The sequence below is a fragment of the Andrographis paniculata genome, unplaced genomic scaffold (genome assembly GCF_009805555.1).
Source record: "Andrographis paniculata isolate CXL003 unplaced genomic scaffold, ASM980555v1 Contig55END, whole genome shotgun sequence".
Lineage (NCBI taxonomy): Eukaryota > Viridiplantae > Streptophyta > Magnoliopsida > Lamiales > Acanthaceae > Andrographis > Andrographis paniculata.
Window position 1 is genome coordinate 22,000 of NW_026137590.1, and position 19,019 is coordinate 41,018.

The 19,019-nt window shown below is 35.6% G+C and overlaps 2 protein-coding genes across 5 annotated transcripts; both read left to right on the top strand.

The window, feature by feature from the left end:
- Nucleotides 1-406: 406 nt before the first annotated feature.
- LOC127256208 (dual specificity protein kinase YAK1 homolog) lies at nucleotides 407-13,295 on the top strand. 3 transcript variants are annotated; one of them, XM_051282076.1, is made up of 18 exons: nucleotides 407-1,135; nucleotides 1,725-1,924; nucleotides 2,638-2,791; nucleotides 2,879-2,988; nucleotides 3,078-3,147; nucleotides 3,242-3,324; nucleotides 3,393-3,492; nucleotides 3,608-3,648; nucleotides 4,061-4,183; nucleotides 5,721-5,871; nucleotides 7,521-7,635; nucleotides 7,738-7,820; nucleotides 9,159-9,233; nucleotides 10,063-10,137; nucleotides 10,245-11,017; nucleotides 11,890-12,048; nucleotides 12,533-12,798; nucleotides 12,959-13,295. In XM_051282076.1, exons 1-18 carry the CDS (start codon nucleotides 938-940, stop codon nucleotides 13,036-13,038), a joined length of 2,856 nt encoding a protein of 951 aa, XP_051138033.1. In that variant the 5' UTR covers nucleotides 407-937; the 3' UTR covers nucleotides 13,039-13,295. The 3 variants fall into 3 exon arrangements, with proteins under 3 accessions (XP_051138033.1, XP_051138036.1, XP_051138035.1); XM_051282078.1 differs by having other exon boundaries at nucleotides 408-1,135; nucleotides 3,414-3,492; XM_051282079.1 differs by lacking the exons at nucleotides 7,521-7,635; nucleotides 7,738-7,820.
- A 458-nt stretch (nucleotides 13,296-13,753) lies between these two features.
- LOC127256210 (RNA polymerase sigma factor sigA) lies at nucleotides 13,754-18,560 on the top strand. 2 transcript variants are annotated; one of them, XM_051282082.1, is made up of 10 exons: nucleotides 13,759-14,074; nucleotides 14,562-15,267; nucleotides 15,401-15,599; nucleotides 15,692-15,784; nucleotides 15,945-16,073; nucleotides 16,204-16,257; nucleotides 16,333-16,410; nucleotides 16,601-16,663; nucleotides 17,686-17,798; nucleotides 17,889-18,560. In XM_051282082.1, the coding sequence occupies exons 2-10, from the start codon at nucleotides 14,588-14,590 to the stop codon at nucleotides 17,995-17,997; spliced, it is 1,518 nt and encodes a 505-aa protein (XP_051138039.1). In that variant the 5' UTR covers nucleotides 13,759-14,074; nucleotides 14,562-14,587; the 3' UTR covers nucleotides 17,998-18,560. The 2 variants fall into 2 exon arrangements, with proteins under 2 accessions (XP_051138040.1, XP_051138039.1); XM_051282083.1 differs by lacking the exon at nucleotides 16,601-16,663 and having other exon boundaries at nucleotides 13,754-14,074.
- The last annotated feature ends 459 nt before the right edge of the window (nucleotides 18,561-19,019 follow it).

Below are 19,019 nucleotides of genomic sequence, written 5' to 3' on the forward strand. Positions count from 1 at the left end.
TTTCATCCGTCCAATATTTTAATAAAAAATAATTATATACCAATACCAAAATATTTTTAATTTTTATCTAAATTACAAATTTATCATCACACATATAATTATTTTTACTAAAAAAAAATGTCAAATTTTCTGCACACCTTCACTAAATAATAAAATTACAATTTCACTTTGACTATTGAGGGAAGGGAGTATTTTTTTTATTATCAATTTAATTTTTTTGATATTAAAAAAGCATATTTATCCAATTAAAAAAAAAAGTAGAAGCATCCAATATATGTGCATAATACGACTGGTGTATTATAAATACTATTTTAGCCAATCAATTCTCACACACAGTGATGACTAAAAGGAGGAAAAGATGGATGAATAAAATTAGGGATCCAAAGATCGCACTGTATAAATAACGCGGAAGCTAGGGTATAAATGATAAAACGGGTTGAAATATCGGAGTGAAATCGGAACTCAGTAGTTTTATTATATAATCAGGAGAGTTGGATTTCGACAGCAGTTTTTTATTTTATTAGTACATATATATTTCTCTCTGGCGAAGTTGAATTCCATTCTCAATTTCTGCATCAAGAAATCTGCTGTCTGAATCTCATCGATGGTCTAAGGTGGATCGATTGGCCGATTCAGAATCCGCCCTCTCTAATTTCCCCTTCGGTTTGGTATCTTTTTCCGTCGCCTGGTACTATTCCTTTCCATGGGTCTAATTCTGAAGATTCTTTCTTCTTGGTGAGCCCATTGACTGGTGAATGACGATGGGATTGCAATCTTCTGGTAAATTCCTTGAATTTGCTGGAGGATTAAGCCATCCCGCTGGTTGGTAGTTAATCCAGTTTCTAAGTTTCTTCGGGTTGGGTTTTGAAGTCTTTATTTTGCGTCTGTATCACACAAAGAAGCGAATAGTGGGTATATCTTAACGGGGGTGAGGGATATGGACGAAGGCTGTAATAGTAGAAGGGAGGAAATATCTCTGCCAGGGGAATCCGAAGTGAGCGAGAGCTCAACATCATCTTCGTCCACATCGAGGGTGATACCTTGGCATCCTAGGCCGCTTGCCTTCCGTCCTTATTCGTCGAGTCTGGACACAAATGCAAAACCTCAACTGTTGCGAGTGGTTGTCAGAAGGCCGGTAGGTGATTTTTGTCATCTTTGGTTTACATCGTCCATATTATTACTGTAACCTTGGTTCACCTTTATCTTTGAACTCCAAGCGGTGATAATATCCTCACTCACCGTCTCAAAACATGGAACTAAAAAGTGATATCTATTTTGATGCGTCCTTATCTTATTACAATATTAAAGTGAGGAGTGATTATTTGGATTAGAGCTTTGATCTTACAGTACTCTCTGGTTTCTGAAGGCAAGGCCACTGAATATCAGAGGGGGAAATACTGGTTAATTGATTTGTGATAAAAAAGAAAAAAAATATGATAAAGACAAGAAAACGCTGGTGCTATATAAAAAGAAATATGCTATTCAAAGTGGGTAGAGTTCAAAAAATGACATGAACGATTGAAAAATAGGTGCTAATGCCATAATAGATATAGAAATCTTTTTAGCAAATTCCATTTTCGACCACTACAACTTCTTGGTCTTTTCCCTTATAATCTTATTATAGTGTTGAGTTTTGGATCAGATTACTAAACCTGGATTCAAGTAGGTATGCCTTTAAATTCTGAGATATCAGTTCTATCCTTGATGCATATTTTGTGCTGCAGTTGGTTGCTCGATTAACTAAGGATATTGTTGAGATATATCAAATATGCAATCCTCAGTTCCGTTATTCAGAAGAGCTGAATCCAAAGAGGTACTTGACCTCGCCGTCGGTTGGACTGCTGAATGATGGCTGTGATAATGCAAACTCAGACCTCATTCTTACAGTTAATTATTCCCTGGTTAACTCGGACACAAAGCGGAGGTACACTTTAGCCTATGACTTTACATCTTTTGTTTATTGAAATCTGAGGTATATCTTCTTTAGGGATATAGAAGCCCTAGGATAGTACTCTCAGATTCAATGATATCTGCTGCTACTTATAATGGAAATATTGTTACATCTATCTGTTTAAATTAATACTTTAGTCTGTTCTTTTAGTGTTTTAAAATTTGTGGAAAGTTTTTGCGTTACCTTTTGGAAATTGTGATGCTATTTGAGTGAAGTAGTTTTTTTTATTTTTTTAAAGTATTGTGAGAAGAAAATAGTGTATTTTTATTGAGAAATGTGGGCAATTTTTTTTTTTTTTATTAATGCTAATAATGTAAAAATAAAAGAACAAAACCTTCCTTCCCTGTCTCTATTGCATTCTTAACTTCATTTGATTCACACTCAAGTTTATTCTTGCATATCAATCGTTATGTTAGTATAAAACCTTGCCCGTATTAGTGCAGCAAAATGTGATTTGTGAGCTAAAAACCTAAAAAACAGAAACAAATCATTACATATCTATTCAGTTGCATAACATACAAGAAAGAGAAATATGTTATGTGTTTCATGCTAACGTGTGTAAAATACGGAAAGGAATGTCTCACTTTCTTTCAACCTTCTTACATAACGAAGGAAGATTCTTAGATCTTCTGTTCTGTTCATTTTGGCAATCTCTAGCTTGTTGTCATCTTCTTCCTTGTATGCAGGTACATTGTCAAGGACATTCTTGGTCATGGAACATTTGGGCAGGTTGCAAAATGCTGGGTGTCAGAGACAAATAGTTATGTTGCTGTGAAGATAATCAAGAATTTGCCTGCCTATTACCACCAGGCACTTGTTGAAGTTTCTATTCTTACAACTGTAAAACCCTTACTAGAATTTGATATCTTTTCTAATTAAACTACCAAGCTTCTTCAAATTTTCAGCTATTTTTGTTATGTCCCATAGTTAAATATGAAGCATGATCCAGAGGATAAACATCACATTGTTCGGATACATGATTATTTTGTGTATCAGCGGCACCTGTGCATTGCCTTTGAGCTGCTTGATACCAATCTGTAAGTCTGCTATCCAAGTTCATTTTTTGTGAAACTATCATATTCTTGGGTGCATCTGGAATTTGTTGCGTTCCCCTCAACTGTGTCAGGTATGAGCTTATAAAGTTAAATCATTTTAGGGGATTGTCATTGAGCATTGTGCAGCTATTTTCAAAACAGGTAGGGATTTCCTTGCTTCATCTTCATGTTAATCTTTAAAAGATTATCCATTGATTTCAGCACCTCTTATAAGATTGATTTCTCTAAATCCTAGATACTGCGTGGGTTAGCTCTTATGAAAGATGCTGGTATTATTCATTGTGATCTAAAGCCAGAAAACATTCTTCTATGCACAAGGTCTGCTCCTCCTTAATGATATAGTGCTGATAATTAATTCTGGTGCAACATTCTCATTTCAATTTTAGTGTTATTCATACATTTGACAGTGTAAAGCCAGCAGAAATCAAAATCATAGACTTTGGATCAGCCTGTATGGAAAACCGTACTGTTTATTCTTATATACAGGCAAGTGTTAGTAAATAATCAACTTATTGGTCATACTACATATAATAGTGTTCAGTATTGATTGAGTTGATAGTTTAATCATTCTTTTTTTTTTTCTTCTCCCTTTTTTCTGCAGAGTCGGTATTATAGATCACCTGAAGTTGTTCTTGGGTACCAGTATCCTCAAATGCGAAAGGAAGTATTTCTAATTATTTTTAAGGTTATGGAGATTGCTATTTGCTAGGAGACCTTGGTTCCATCACTGGGTTTGAGGAAAACAATTTCTAACCATCACCTAGGTGTTGGGGACATCATACTTTTGGCTACAATAAGTGCCAGATACCTATAGATTGTCTATTTCTGTATGTCACTGTATGATTGTCAAGAGAAATAAGTAGACAATGAGAAATCCAAGAAGTTACCTAATCACCAAATAAGGAATTGTTAAGACTTTAGAAGGATTTGCATCATTAGTGGCACAGTAATCTATGGCTATGCTTATCTTTCTTGTCTCATTGTTATTATGGATTCTTGCTTATTGAACCAATTCTTTGAATATAACTCATGCTTTGACCTTAACCTCTCAAAGGTATACAACAGCTATTGACATGTGGTCATTTGGGTGCATTGTTGCTGAATTATTTTTAGGCCTACCCTTGTTTCCCGGAGCTTCAGAGTTTGATCTTCTGAGGAGGATGATAAAAATACTAGGGTCTGATGCTCTACACTTTCTATTCTAAGAGTTGTTAACCTCACTTTTGCAATTTTATATTTGGAAATTTCACCTCATATAGAATTTTTGGTCAAGTTAGATATTTGATTCCATACTCATTTTTAGCAGCATGATTATGCTCGATGAGAAAATTACATCTTGTGTTATGCAGTTGCAGTGTAATGTTGAAACTTCACTTGTTTGCTGACTTTATGAATACAGATAATTACAGCAATTGTGGAAGGGTGTTTCAAGACTTTAATGGTCAAGTGGTTGTGTCCAAGCTTCATTTTGAATCGATATATATATATATATATGCATAAAAGCTTTTTATTTTGTTTGTTCAAGTTTGGCAGAGCTTTGTCATTAGCTATATTAACAGTGCGTTGGATAGGATTAGGAGTGGATGCCTGATAGGATCTATTTGTGGGTGTTGGGTTCCTTAAAATGAAAAACTAGGATGTGATAGCGTAGTAATAATGTGTTGCATTCATTGATCACAGCATGTTTAAAACCTTCATGTGTATGTGATACTTTCTAGAAGTTTTCTGGAAGTGTGCTTCCATTTTACCTTAGAGCAGGCAAGAATTATTTATACCAGTCAGTTGAAGTTAAACACTATTGGAAGGCTTGAAGTGTCAACCCTTGCTTCCCAGGGTTTAACTTTATGTTCCACCTTGAGCTTTTGACTTATATCTTTCTCTGAGAATGCTTAAATACTAACATTCGGTAAGGGTAAATTGATTGTTGAGCTGTATGCCGCACACAGGTTAGGATAACCATACCTTGGAATTGACTTAATTATTAAGTTCCCTTGTCTGCCTATTCCCATTTTGGCTGGAACTGGCCTATTCTGAGAATTGACTTAATTTTTCTAAATCTTGATAATAGAATCAAAGAAGCTCAAATGGTAACTATATTGTGTTAGCCCTTTTAACTTGGAGCAGTGATGCTCAGGATGGTTATTTTCTGGTTTCTCAATGTCTTGTTTTACAAGATGTGGGGTTATTCGGAAGTTTGTGAGCTGTTTGATTTGTGAACAATCCAAATGATTTTTTATGATACAATCACTGTGATAATTTTTTTTTTTTGGTTACATCTGAAATAACAAATTATGTGGTGGCTAGGCACATTGAGCATGTACTGTAAAAAATTGATCAAAAACCTACATATGGTAATAGTGCTTAATTGTAAGTTATTTTGCGGCTGAGCATCATATTTCAAGCTTATTAAAAGTTGTATTATGGGTGTGTTTGTTTTGGGGTTTGGATTTTTTGTTGGAATTTGAATAATAAAAATTTGAATTGGAATAGTTGTATGATGTGATATTTTGAATATAAAATTGATTCTAGTATAATATAAAAATGAAAAATAGATGTTTGATTTGATGTTTTCTGGGGGGAATTTTTTTGATGAATAGTAGAAATTTGTTAAAATTTGATAAAAGAACATACCCATGTGTTAATAATGTTTAATTGCAAGTAGATTGTTGCTCGTTTATATCTTCTTAATTGGCATAGTCATCTTTTAAATGCAGTGGACAACCTCCCGACCATATTCTGCGGAAGGCCAAAAATACAAGCAAGTTTTTTAAATATATTGGGAGCATCAACCATGAAGAAAGGGACCATTATCAAAGAAATAATTGTAACATGTATCAAGTTTTGACTGAAGAAGAATATGCAGCTGTGAGTGCTTTAAAATTAAGGTGTATCTTGTTGATTATGTTAAGTTTAGCGTGCATGTGAGGATTATGCTTGCTATAATTGATTTTTAAGAAAGTGATTTGTATATGCAATATGCATGATCTCTTTTGCATATATAAGCCCTACTTTTATGCATGGTACCCATTTATTTTTCGTATTTTAGTTTGCATCATTACTGCAAGTAATGCACTTGTAACTTTGCTCAAGTGGATAATAATAATCCATGCAGGCTTTCCAAATCTGATCAGACACTTGTTGACGATATGATTAGTCCAGGAAGAATAAGCTTAATGCAATCCTTAAAGGGGATTCGTTGCATGCCCTGGGATTCCTTTTGAACTGATGGCCATAGAAAAAATTTTTCCCGATAAATCCTGATTTAGTAGTACCAGTAAGAGATAAATATTGAGGACTGTTGAAGAAAATAGATGTATCAGCAAGATAGGATGATGTCATCTCAATAGAGATCTCACAAAAAAGATCAAATTACTATAGTAATCATAATCTAGAAATATAGATCTTGGTAGGAGTTCCCTTTTGAGGCGAATCAAGCTGTAGAGCACCCACTAAGGTAAAAGCTAAGGGTGTGTTTGGATATGTTTTTGAAGTGCTTTAGTGTTTTGAGTTGTTTCTAGAATATTAAGAAGTTGAATAAAAAAAATTGGTATTTAATGTGAAACATAAGTAAATAGAGCTTAAATCTTTGGGAGAGAGACCAAAGAGTAGATACTTGTTACCAATGGTTGAGCTTACAGCAGCAATGACGCATGCAGTGTGATTGTTTAGATTGTTGTCCAACAGATGAGTGGCACATGGTGCAAGGATGATGCTGGTAGTATTGGATTCCTCGAGATTGTACTAAATCACAGATGGCTATATGATATGCAGTTGTTTAAGCAGCATATGAGATGTACTTAATAATTAACATACTTCTATTAGAAATGCTTTCTATTAATTTCAAAAAACAAAAATGGAAGAAGCTTTTAATTTGGGCTTTATATGCAGATAGGTTTCAACATAAGCATTGCCAGATGATTTGCCTTCAACGTGCACACTAAGGGTGTGTTTGTATTGCAATAGTTGTATGATGTGTTATAAATAGGTGGTGATGTGATGTTTTGAATGTAAAATTGATTTTTAGTATAATATAAAAAATGAAAAATGGGTGTATGATTTAATGTTTTTGGGTGGAAAATAATTGATGAATAGTGGAATTTGGGTAGAATCCCCCAAGCAAAACACATCTTTTTCCGAAACAAACACACCCTAAAAAGATCTTCCTTTGAAATATGATATATTCTGACAATCTGCATATCAGTTATGTGTTTATGATTTATTTTTTTTGCATATATCTAAGGGTCTGATACAATCTCTTGCTTATGATCTTCGTGTTACAATCTCAACATATAACATTACAAGAAGCCTTGCGTTCAGAATGCACACTGAAAGAGGTTCCTTTGAAACAGGATACATTGTAACTTTTGGCATGTCACTACCAAATTATACCATTTTTTGCATATGTTTTAGTGGTGTTGCTACAATCTCTTATGGTTTTCTTATCATTGTATGATTTTCTTTTTCTTTATTGCTATATATACTTTATAATTAATTAATTATTTTTGTGTATTCAGAGGGAATCAAAAAGGCCATCAATTGGAAAGGAGTACTTTAATAATATGAACCTTGAAGCAATTGTCAGCAAGTACCCCTATAGGAAAAATTTGCCTGAGGAAGATATTCTTAAAGGTTATTGTTGATATTCCTTCAAGAAGCCACTTAATAACCTGAGACCTGTGCATTGGTTAAGCTTTGGTTTTTTATTGAGTTATTTCTCATTGACACCTGCAGAAAGTCAAATAAGATTAGCTCTGATTGATTTCTTAAGGGGGCTTGTTGAGTTTGATCCTGCAAAACGGTGGTCCCCTTTGCAGGTGATTGAGCCTTATTCACCTTATCGTAATCAATATTATTTAACACAGCAGATTGCTTGTGAGAAACTATTTATGAAAACTTACATGTTAATTGAATAGAAAAAACCACATACTTGCTTTCTCTCTCTCTCTCTCTATATATATATATATATATATTTTTTTTTTATAAGAATGTATGTTCCATGATTCTTATGTGCACAAAATTGTGTGTAGGGGTGTTTTTTTCTATTGGATTTCAGTACATTTACATAAACTGATAAGATGTAGGAGCAAAGCCAGGCCAAGCACATTCTGTTTTTCTTCTGTGATATAAGCCTGTTTACAATCTGTACATATTTTATTCTTTTAATTCTCTTAACCTCATTTATTATTCTTTTCTCTTGACCTCTATTCACTTTGTTCTCTGAAATTGAATGTGCTCACTAGACTTTGTATAAGAACCCCTTTTGATCTTGAGTTAGCATCTGATGAACCATTTATTTACTGAAAATTTCTGTACTGTTCTGATAATATTATTGTGGTGATCACTTTATTGGTATTACATGTATTTTAGATATGAATATGGAATCCCTGTTTGTTTAAGTTATGTTTCTCAGAATTTTGAAATGTATGAGATTCCAATGTATTCATTTTTATGTTTTGGTTCAGTATGATTGCAATTCAATGTAGTGAGTGGTTGATAAAATTTTTATGTTTTATGCACATAGGTGATAGGTATTGATGAATTTGTAGGTAATACTGTGTTTTGAATATAGTAATATTAAATAAGATAGATTAAAATATGTATTTGGTAGTATTCCCAAATTAGCAATATAGTAAGGTGTGTTTTTAAATTATATATACACATTGCTGTGGTGCAACAACATACTTTTAAGGTGTTTTTGTTTGGGGGATCTTATCCTGGATTTACTATTCATTAATTTCCCCCCTCCCCAAAAAACATCAAATACTCTTGTTTTTTATTTTTTTATATTATACTAGATATCAATTTATATTTCAAAACATCGTATCAATACATATATATCACATTATACAACTATTTAAATTCAAATTTTTTACTATTCAAAATCCATTCAAAACACACTCTTAGAATACTCTTAGGGTATTTTTTCATTTTTAAATTAAATGTCTTTTCTTGTCCCTAAATGTTTATTTGATTTGGTCTATACTCTATCAAAATATCTGAAATATCATTTTGATTTGGGCTGAAGCATTCCTGTCTAGTGCTACTGAATGTTTAATAGCTGCCTTCATCTCCTTATAGAATACGCTGACATTTACTTCCTCTGAGACTTTTCACTTGATGCTTTATAGCATTTGATCGTTGATCTTTTTTAGGCTTCAAAGCACCCTTTTGTGACTGGGGAACCTTTTACGTGCCCGTACCAACCTGCTCCGGAAACCCCTAATGTGGTGAGCGAATATTGTTAACTGTCTTGCAATTTTACAAAGTTAAGATGCTACTCTTCATCTTCTTTTTTTTCCCTTTCTTTTTTTTCTGGCTATGTTCCTGGTCTGTGATAGTACCACTCTAAACATATGTAAGGTTTTTAGTTGTTATAATCATTCATTTTGAGCTGCTGAATTGGTTATCAAGTCATGGTCAGCCAAAATATCATTTTATGTTTGGCTGTTAGAACCCAGCATTGCTTGGTTGAAATTATTGTGATATCTAATAAAGAGTGAAGTATAGCTATCAATGAGCCGACTCATGCCAAGATTTTCATGTTTGAGTTCAGCTCATTAAGGGCTTCAGCTTTGCTCGTGTTCATTTATTAAGGGAATGAGTAAAAAAATCTGTTAATGCTCGGCCGGCAATGCAAAATCTTTTGTTTTGACCCTGACTCAGGTTGGCCTCTTAACTAACTTTTCATTTTTTTTCATTTTAATCTTTGTATTTGAGGTTAAATTAAACTAGGTTCAATTTTATAATTAGTAAATAAGAGTATTATTTTTTTAAACTAACAAGCCTATTATAAATATATGTAATTAGGATATAAATATATTAATCTAATCTCTTAGTGAACACTATTAAATACTTGCAAACCAAGTTTGTGTTTATATCAGGTTCATTTAGCCTGTCAAACTTAAATAACCAAGTTCGCGAAGGAGCATATTACAGCTCTAGAGTGAATTATGAAGTTCTTCTCTACTAACAATATGATGACCTGTAGAACAAGGCATTTTCTTTCTACACCTTGGATGTTGTATTGTTCTTCATTGGTTAACCTTCTTTTTTCAGCCAGTTTCTCACAATGTTAAGGTGGACCACCATCCTGCTGGTGGACATTGGTTCGCTGCTGGTCTCTCCCCTAATGTGAGTAGTTGCTACTATTACTAGTATCCCCATTGTGAGAATCAGCGCTTGTACAAATTTGAATAATGTGGATACGAATATTTATCTTGTTGACCTTGTTCATGTAGGTATCAGGTAGGAACAGAGCGTTGATGCCAACAAGTCCGCATTACCAATTATTTCCATTTGTGCATCCGGGTAGTTATGGTAGTATGGGAAGCCATGGGAGCTTCAATGATAGCTTGGGACTTGGAAGTAGTTATGGAAGCTATGGTGACAATGGAAACTTTCACGCATTTTATTCCCCAGCAGGACCATCTGGCATGAATTTCTATGCACAGAGTGGTATCTCAGTCCTTGGGAATAGTCCTGATGCTAGGCGCTTCATGCAACTTCCACATGGGAATGGAATTGGTTATAGCCCTGGGAATTTTCCACCTATGTCACTGGGTTCTAGTCCTTCACAGTTTACACCTCCCGGCTCCTATAGTAAGATTTCAACTGGTTCACCTGGACACTATGGTCCTCCTTCTCCTGTAAGAGGTAACTGTCACGGATCTCTTTGGGGAAAAATGGCATCTGGAAGCCATTATAACAGAAGAAAGAACTGGGCCTATCATACTAATTTCCAATCCCAAGAAAACACAACTTCTTCTAGCAGTCAAGGACAGGTTCCTGATAATAGAACTTGTTGCCAGTCTGAGGGGATGGTTAGTTCCTCGTCACATCAATGGACCTACCCAAATGTATTATCAACAGGGAGACAACAAAATGTAAGCCAGAGCATAACCTCTGGTTATTCCTCTTCACATATACCAACTACCCAAGGTAGTAGTGGACGCGACCAATCCGAATGTAATAACTCCCTGCCTGATCCTGGAGATTGGGACCCTAATTACAGGTAAACGTGTAAATTGGAAGGTGTATTTTTCATTGATGATCATTAATGCGGAAGCATCACTTGGCATCCATGTGAAAATATTTTTTTAATGCCCGACCTAAATCTTGGTATCTTGTCAGTGCTGGTATATTGTATTACTGGTCTCTTTCCTCTTTTAAATTTTCTCATGGACTGCCTAGGTTTTCATGATTCCTCGTGTTAATATATATATAGATACTCTCTCACACACATACTATGGGCTCTATTCATAATCTGGCAGTGCATGTCTTCACATATGTTTTCCTGTGAGATAGCATAGTGTTGGGAAGTGGGAAGTGTTCATACTGTTATTAGATGTCAGCTTTTTATTGAAGTCTGCCCATATGTTTATTAGGTCTTTGGACAGCCGATGAGAACCTTTTGTGGAAAATTCTATCCTGTTATCAAATCAAAAGAACTTCAACTTTGACTGGAGAGTCCTATTAGGAATATATGCTGCCAACAAGCTGAATCTGTCTAAGAATGGGGTTGTATCTATCTAGTACGATTGTGGGTAGATACACTTCAGTTTGTTTTATTGATATAACATACTTATTGAATGCCATGGATTAAGTTGTTGATGGAAAATTCATGGAATCTTCTGCCTTTTCTTTTCATGTCAATCATCATCAGAAGTAACTGTAGCCATTTTCTTGTGCTCCGTTTTTATAATCCTGCACTTGTGCACAACATTGTGTTTATAATCCTAGACCTATCAAATGAAGTTTGGCATATTCCTGGAGTTTTATCTGAAAATGTAACTTATTGAGTACTTGGGTTCCTATATTACATTTTTTCTGACTTCTAATGATATTATACTTCATTTTATGGTGCATTATTTTGCTCTTTCTCAGTGAGGAATTACTTTTACAAGAGGACAGTTCACAGATTAGCAGCATGGCCAGTGAATTTATCCGGGAGGTAAACTTGAGTCAACCTGTGACCTCTATCGACCCAATGATCGGAGGAGGAAGATTCAGTCGCATTGCAAATGGCAATATTTTCATGCACAGGTGGCTTTATATTATATTATATTTTATTTATTTATTTATTTTCAATGAGCCTTTCAAATTCTTTACTTTGGGGAAATTGTCTTGGCAACTGGAATAAAATGATACTGAATGGGCATATTTTGTTTCATAACATGAATTCTAGTGATATACTTTGGATTCTGTAAATGTTTTGCCTGGCTGTGACCAAGGTCTGTGGTGGAGTATGAGGTTATGTTTACTTTCTTTTAGACTTCAAATGCTAGCATCTTGAGTGACTCATTGGAGATCCCTTTTGTTCAATACTTTATTTGTTATGAGGAATTGATAACCTTCAGTTTAGCCAGTAAAATCATAGTTGCTCATGTTGATGCAAAGATGCATGTAGCTTTATCCATATATTTGTAGTCTCTTTTATTAGCTGCTAAGACAAAATTGAGTTTGTGGCTGCTTTTGGAACATGTCTTCTTAGTTATGGACTCATTTCATTGTTGGGGTTTTGATTCAGGAATAATGGACCAGTGCAGTCCTTCCCTCATGGTGAAGCAAGCAGCAATCCTGCCATTCATAGTTATGCTCATGTGATAAATCAATCATATATTATGCCACATTTGGCACAAAGCTCTCCCAGCCGTTTGGGGCAGCGGCACATTCAGCAACATAACCTTGGGAGATCAGCACCTTTTCCCAACGATGACTGGAGCCATTTGCATGTCCGTGTCTCTGAATATTCTGGGGGTCCACAGTCTCCTGGAAGACCAGACTCACAGTGGGGTATGTGAGTCCAATTGCAGTACACTTTCTCTTCTTCTAGCCAGCAACTTTTATGTTTTCTCCCAAAGAAGTCTCAATGAAAATGTAGCTCTTTACAAAATTTCAGGCGGACTTTGAGAGTTGCAAGATTAATTCTCTTCTGATATCTGTTTATTGACAGGACCTAGAGGAAGTTACTCAGTTTCCAATGCTCCTCCTCCTGTGTTCCATGAAAGAAAAGATTGTGGAAGGAAGACCTGATATTAAGAATATAGTTTGGTGCAGACTGAATGCGAATGTTGTTATCCATCCTTGCGCATGCTATCCCTGGAGGGGATTAGAAACTTTCTGTTTTTTTTCTCCAGGGATTCTTTTTATGTTGGTCTTTTTTTCATGACTTTTCAATTCATGCATGGGTGCACTCGGTTGTGATGCCTTTTTTCTGTTGATGCTTGCCATCGGGCTACTGATTTCTGGTTTGTAACAGCTATAGAAATGCATTCCATGGTTTAAACGTACCATTGCCGATTCAAATATTTACTTTCAAGTTGCAACTGCTGTTGTATAATATGAGTAGTTTTAGAATTTTTAGTATTAGGTATCTTTAAGGCGAGTGCATAAATTTTGTTATTTTTTTATTAAAAAATAAAACCAAATTACCATTTTGACAATAATTCAAAAAGGATAGTGAGAAACAATGATAGACGTGAATACGATGAATACAGTGAGGAGTGAGGAGTCTAAGAAAAACGTTTTGCTCAAGAGTAAGCAGCAACAGAGGCTCTGAGAAATAACCGCGTTAGTTGTTTACCAAGTTGCAAGCACCGCCTTACCTCGAGATATTAGAAAATAATAATAATAATAATAATAATTTGTGTTCGTGCGTGAGCGACTGAGCGTGAGAGTGATAGAGAGGAATTCAAAGAGGCAGTGATGGAAACTTGGATGGCTACGAGCCACTCAACCCACGGCCAAATATCTGCACCAGCCAATAGCTATCCCCCCCCCCTCTTCATCTTCCCATTATCCCCAACTAAATTTTCTTTCCTTTCCTGTTTTTTTCTTTCCCTATTTTTTCTGGGGTCTGTCGTTCCAAAATATGAACAGCAGCAACTGCAGGAGCGTCGGACAACACCACCAACAATAATAATATTGACAGATATACGGATAGACAGGCGTTCAGTCGACAGACAGATACGCTCATCAATTTCTGCAGCCGATTTTTTAGTTGGTGCATTCCTCCCTCCCATTCTACTCACGACTGCCTGCCAGCTCCCCTTCATCTTAACCAATACAGGTAAGAGAAACCAACTTCTGTTTTTTTTATAAAAAAATCTTTTCTATTGTCACTTGATCCATGGAGATTGGAGGCTGGAGATATGAAGATATTTGCTAGTTAATTGTTATATGCTATTCTGAGCTACTCTTGTTTTCGCTTCTCCATCACTTTTCAAGTTTATTTATTCATTTATATCATGGAAACACCACACCCTGCATATTAAGGTTATCTCCATCATCATCATGCGGCTTTACATCTGTCTTCTTGTTATTTTCTTTAACAACCTTTTCTCCACTCTCCCATCCCATTTCCTCCCCTCATCGATTTTATCGAACCGTTCGTTCGTTTTATGGTGTGTCCGTTTGTTACCATTGCAACCCTGCGCCAATTAATCGTATCGCTTATCCACCAGGAATGGGATAGGATCATTTATACTCTGGGAGCCAACACGTTTTATTTTCTCTACCTCGTTTATCCATTGATTGATTACACATATTTCATTCAGGGTGTGATGGTATTCGGTCTGAGCGGATGATCATGGCCACTGCCGCTGTTATCGGACTTAGCACTGGTAAAAGGCTCCTCCTTGGTTCTACCTTTTACTATTCCGATCTCGCGGAAAAGCTCGCTTGCACCGCCGATCCTCCCCATCAAGTTGCCTCCACAAGGACCGCCATAACTTCTAAAAAGTCGTCCAGTTTCGTTTCAAATCGACCCTTGCGCTCCATCAGAGTTCTTAAAGAACACGTCGACGATACAGTCTCTGGTCCTTGTACTCTGGAGCCATGGCTAAACGACGGTTCCAGCCACTCTAGTGGGGAAAATTCCGATCCTGAATATCTGGTTGATGCCATTCTTCTATTACAAAAATCTATGCTTGAAAAACAATGGAATCTTTCATCTGAGATGTCCACCAGAGCAGCTAGTACAAAAGACACAGCTCACAAGAAAATACAGGTTGCTTGTTCTGGAACCTCTGCTCGATTTCGAAGGTTGGATTCTAGGAGAAGGATTCTTGGCCGGAGAAGTTCTAATTCCCAACTTACTGCAAGCAATGAGTGGAGGTCCTCTATTGCTCCGGAACTACTTCAGAATCGTTTGAAAGGATATGTAAAGGGCGTTGTGAGTGAAGAGTTGCTCACACACGCAGAAGTTGTCCAACTGTCTCAAAAAATTAAAACAGGTCTTTTGTTGGAAGAACAGAAGTCCAGGTGATTTAAGTTCCTTCTATCTCCATCATTATTATGTATAATGCACATTCTCCATGTTAATAATTCTAATCTACCATACTATACTTGACAATAACCCTCCTTTCCATTTTGAGAATTTCATTTTGTCTTTCAGACTGAGAGAGAGATTGGGATGCGAGCCTTCAGATGAGCAACTTGCTGCTTCCCTTAAGATCTCTCGTGCTACTTTGCAGTCAAAACTAATTGAGTGTTCTCTGGCAAGAGAGAAGCTGGCAATGAGCAATGTTCGTCTTGTCATGTCCATCGCCCAAAGATATGATAACATGGGTGTTGAAATGCCTGACCTTATTCAGGTTGATCAATTTCAGTGGCATCTGGAACAAACCTTTATTTTATTCTTTCAACCTATTGGATGGAAAGTGAAATTTTCTTTCCCTTATTTTAGGGTGGTCTGATTGGATTGCTTCGAGGAATTGAGAAATTTGATTCTTTAAAGGGATTTAAGATCTCAACTTATGTTTACTGGTGGATTCGACAGGTGAGATTAAATATAGTTTCTAGTGGCTTAAGACTTCTTTTTTTCAAACTTTCACCAATTCCACAAACTCTCTTTTAAGCCAATATGTACTTGTGACTACTTATTACCTGTATCATGCCATCCTTCATATTTTTTGAGAATTTACTTATCCGTGTTCCAGGGTGTTTCAAGAGCTTTAGTGGAGAATTCAAGAACTCTTAGACTGCCTACTCATTTACATGAACGATTAAGTTTGATTCGAAATGCAAAAGCCAGATTGGAAGAAAAAGGAATTACTCCTTCAGTTGATGTAAGATCATAATTTGTTTTTATTAAGATTAACCTCTCATCTCTTACCCCATTTTTCTTGTACCTTTGAATTGGAGCCCAAGCATTATAATTCACTTTGTACATATAATGATAATCTATTTGCAATTCAGAGGATCGCTAAATGTCTGAGCATGTCGCAGAAAAAAGTCAGGAATGCGACTGAGGTACTTTTAAGTCATAAGATTATTACTAAAGTGAAAAGCTTATGCCGTACATTCTAATTGTTATACTCTTCCCAGGCGATCAGCAAGGTTTTCTCACTTGACAGGGAAGCATTCCCCTCATTAAATGGTCTTCCAGGGGAAACACTCCATAGTGTAAGATAAAATTACATCCTCATAATATTCCTACTTTATTTACTGGCAGGTGAACTTTAGTATTGTCTGTTGACTGACATCCTAGTTAAGAGTCTGAACTAATAGGGAGATTGTATTATATGTAACTTATACATTATTTCCTCCAACAGTTTCTTATTACAATCTAATTACTCTACCGTGGTTATTTCAGTATATTGCAGATAATCATGTTGAGAATAGCCCTTGGCATGGAGTTGATGAATGGGCACTTAAGGTAGCTTATCTGATAGTGATGTATCATTTAATAGGTTAACATTGAATCAAAGCTTCCTATCAATTAGTAGAATCCAGAAAGTTAGCAACCGCTTCATTGATTGCTCAAGTCTCAAACTGTTGAAGGTTATTGTCACATATTCACAATTCAATGGGGTAACATTAATGAAAATCTCACAACTGGATTGACATCATGGAGGATGCTACTGAAAGTGCTGTCTCATGTAGAAAAAATCTTTCTGCCCCTCTTGCTTTCATCAGTGTAGAGTGCACTTTCCTTTACATACTGCCCAACTCTTGGTTCCTTCTTGTTGGGTATATCCTAGAAGAAATGGTAATTGTTGGTGAACAATAAGATTGCCTTGCCTATAGCTCTTTTTTAAAAACTAATTCCAAATTGTTAAGCTGGTGCATAAAAGATGCAACAGGATAACATTAGGTACATCTGTTTTGTTGAAGGTTGGTTGAGAGAGTGAGTTAGGCCATCTTCAACCCATACACTCCATTTATGCAATTTTAATTTCAAATATGAACTTGCTACAGTATTTTTACTCTAACCATAACTTTATTTTTCACTAATATTCTTCAAATATTCAATTTTTCTTATTATTTTAAACAACTTTTTATATTTATAATTTAAAATATTTTTTTAAAAATTAGAAAAATAAAACAAAAATAAAAAAAATTCAAAAAAATAAAAAAAAGAAAAGCAACGCCATATTTTGGCAAAGCAACAACAAAATTGGCCTTGCACTGTAGCAACGCCAAAATATGGTGCAGGATTTGGTGTCGGTTGGAGACAACTGACGCCAAATCCACCAACCCAGCGCCACACTAATGGCGCTGGGTTGAAGATGCCCTTAGATGAGAGACAACCAGGTGGATATCATTTATGACATAGATTGATGCCTTTTTTTGTCCCCTCAGATTATGCACTTTCAAGTTGTTGTGTTTTCTTGTCCGTTTGCTTTAATTAGATTGGATTGTGCTGAAATTGTATGCGATTCCATTTATGTTGTGCAGGATGAAGTAGAGAAACTCATTACATCAACATTAAGAGAGCGGGAACGAGAAATCATTCGTCTATACTATGGCCTAGGGAACGAGTGTCTCACATGGGAGGATATCAGTAGACGGTCTGGATTGGAAACTAAGTGTGCTTTTTTCTTAGATAAAAGACATGAATTGGGTGATACAATTTTATGTTGTTGTTTGTGAGTTCTCAGGATAGGTTTGTCAAGAGAGAGAGTACGGCAGGTGGGACTTGTTGCCCTAGAGAAATTAAAACATGCTGCCCGGAAGAGAAGACTGGATGCCATGTTGGTTCAACATTGAGCCGGAGGATTGGAGTCTAAAAATAAGCAAAGCAGTAAAGCAAGCAAGCACCAACAGGGAGGTCATGTTTGTGTTAAACTATGTATGTATATAAACAGGAAGAGTAACAGTACGCACTCATATATGGTTTGAGTAGTGAAGTGAGTGAGTGATTCAGCGGCAGCAGCAGCAGCAGGGCTTGACAGAATTTACTCTGGTAGCTTCCGCAAGAGTGGATGTCATGTCAGCATTATCCAACTAGAAGAAGTTGAAGTTGATGATTCTTCATTCTGTCGTTTTGGGGATCGATATTAATACTACTATAATTTAGGTGGCGATTAATCATTAATGTTGTGCCGGCCAGGTCCTTCTCTGCCTGCCTGCCTGCCGGTGGTGGTGATATTTGTACGTATCACGTATGCATATGACATGGTGCTATCTGTTATCATTCATTACCTTTCCATGTGGCACTAAAACTGAAAGTGGCGATTCTGTTGCCAATTTCACAATACCTACAGCATTGTACTTCTACCTAAGCGGAGAAAATTATACTAATAAAAAAGTAACAAAGATCGTCAGTTTCACGGAAACTTGCAATAATTTAATTCGTTTCAATTCATTTACAAATTACATCAGATTTCATCTTATTAATTTACGTACTTCTCAATCTCTCACACACAACATATTCGAGGTTGGTAGAGGTAACGTGGGCGTATCTGTGACTGTGAGCCTGATGTTGTAAAACGTGAGCAGGCAAATCTGAAATCTTCCTCTACTTCTTCTCAATCTTTAATAAACAATCCCATCCCAGGTTTGACAGAAAGGCGTATTAGTATACACGGTCAAAATGCGAGTTAAACGGACTAGCTCACCGGTTTTTAAAAAATATTTTAAAAATATTAATATTATAAATATATTTTAATTAATATTTTAAAATAGTTAAAAAAAATAGTTTTATTGTAAAATTTAAATAATAAATAAAAAATATAAAAATTTTCAATTCTAAATATTATTAAGTAGTGTATTAAAAAAAATCATAATAA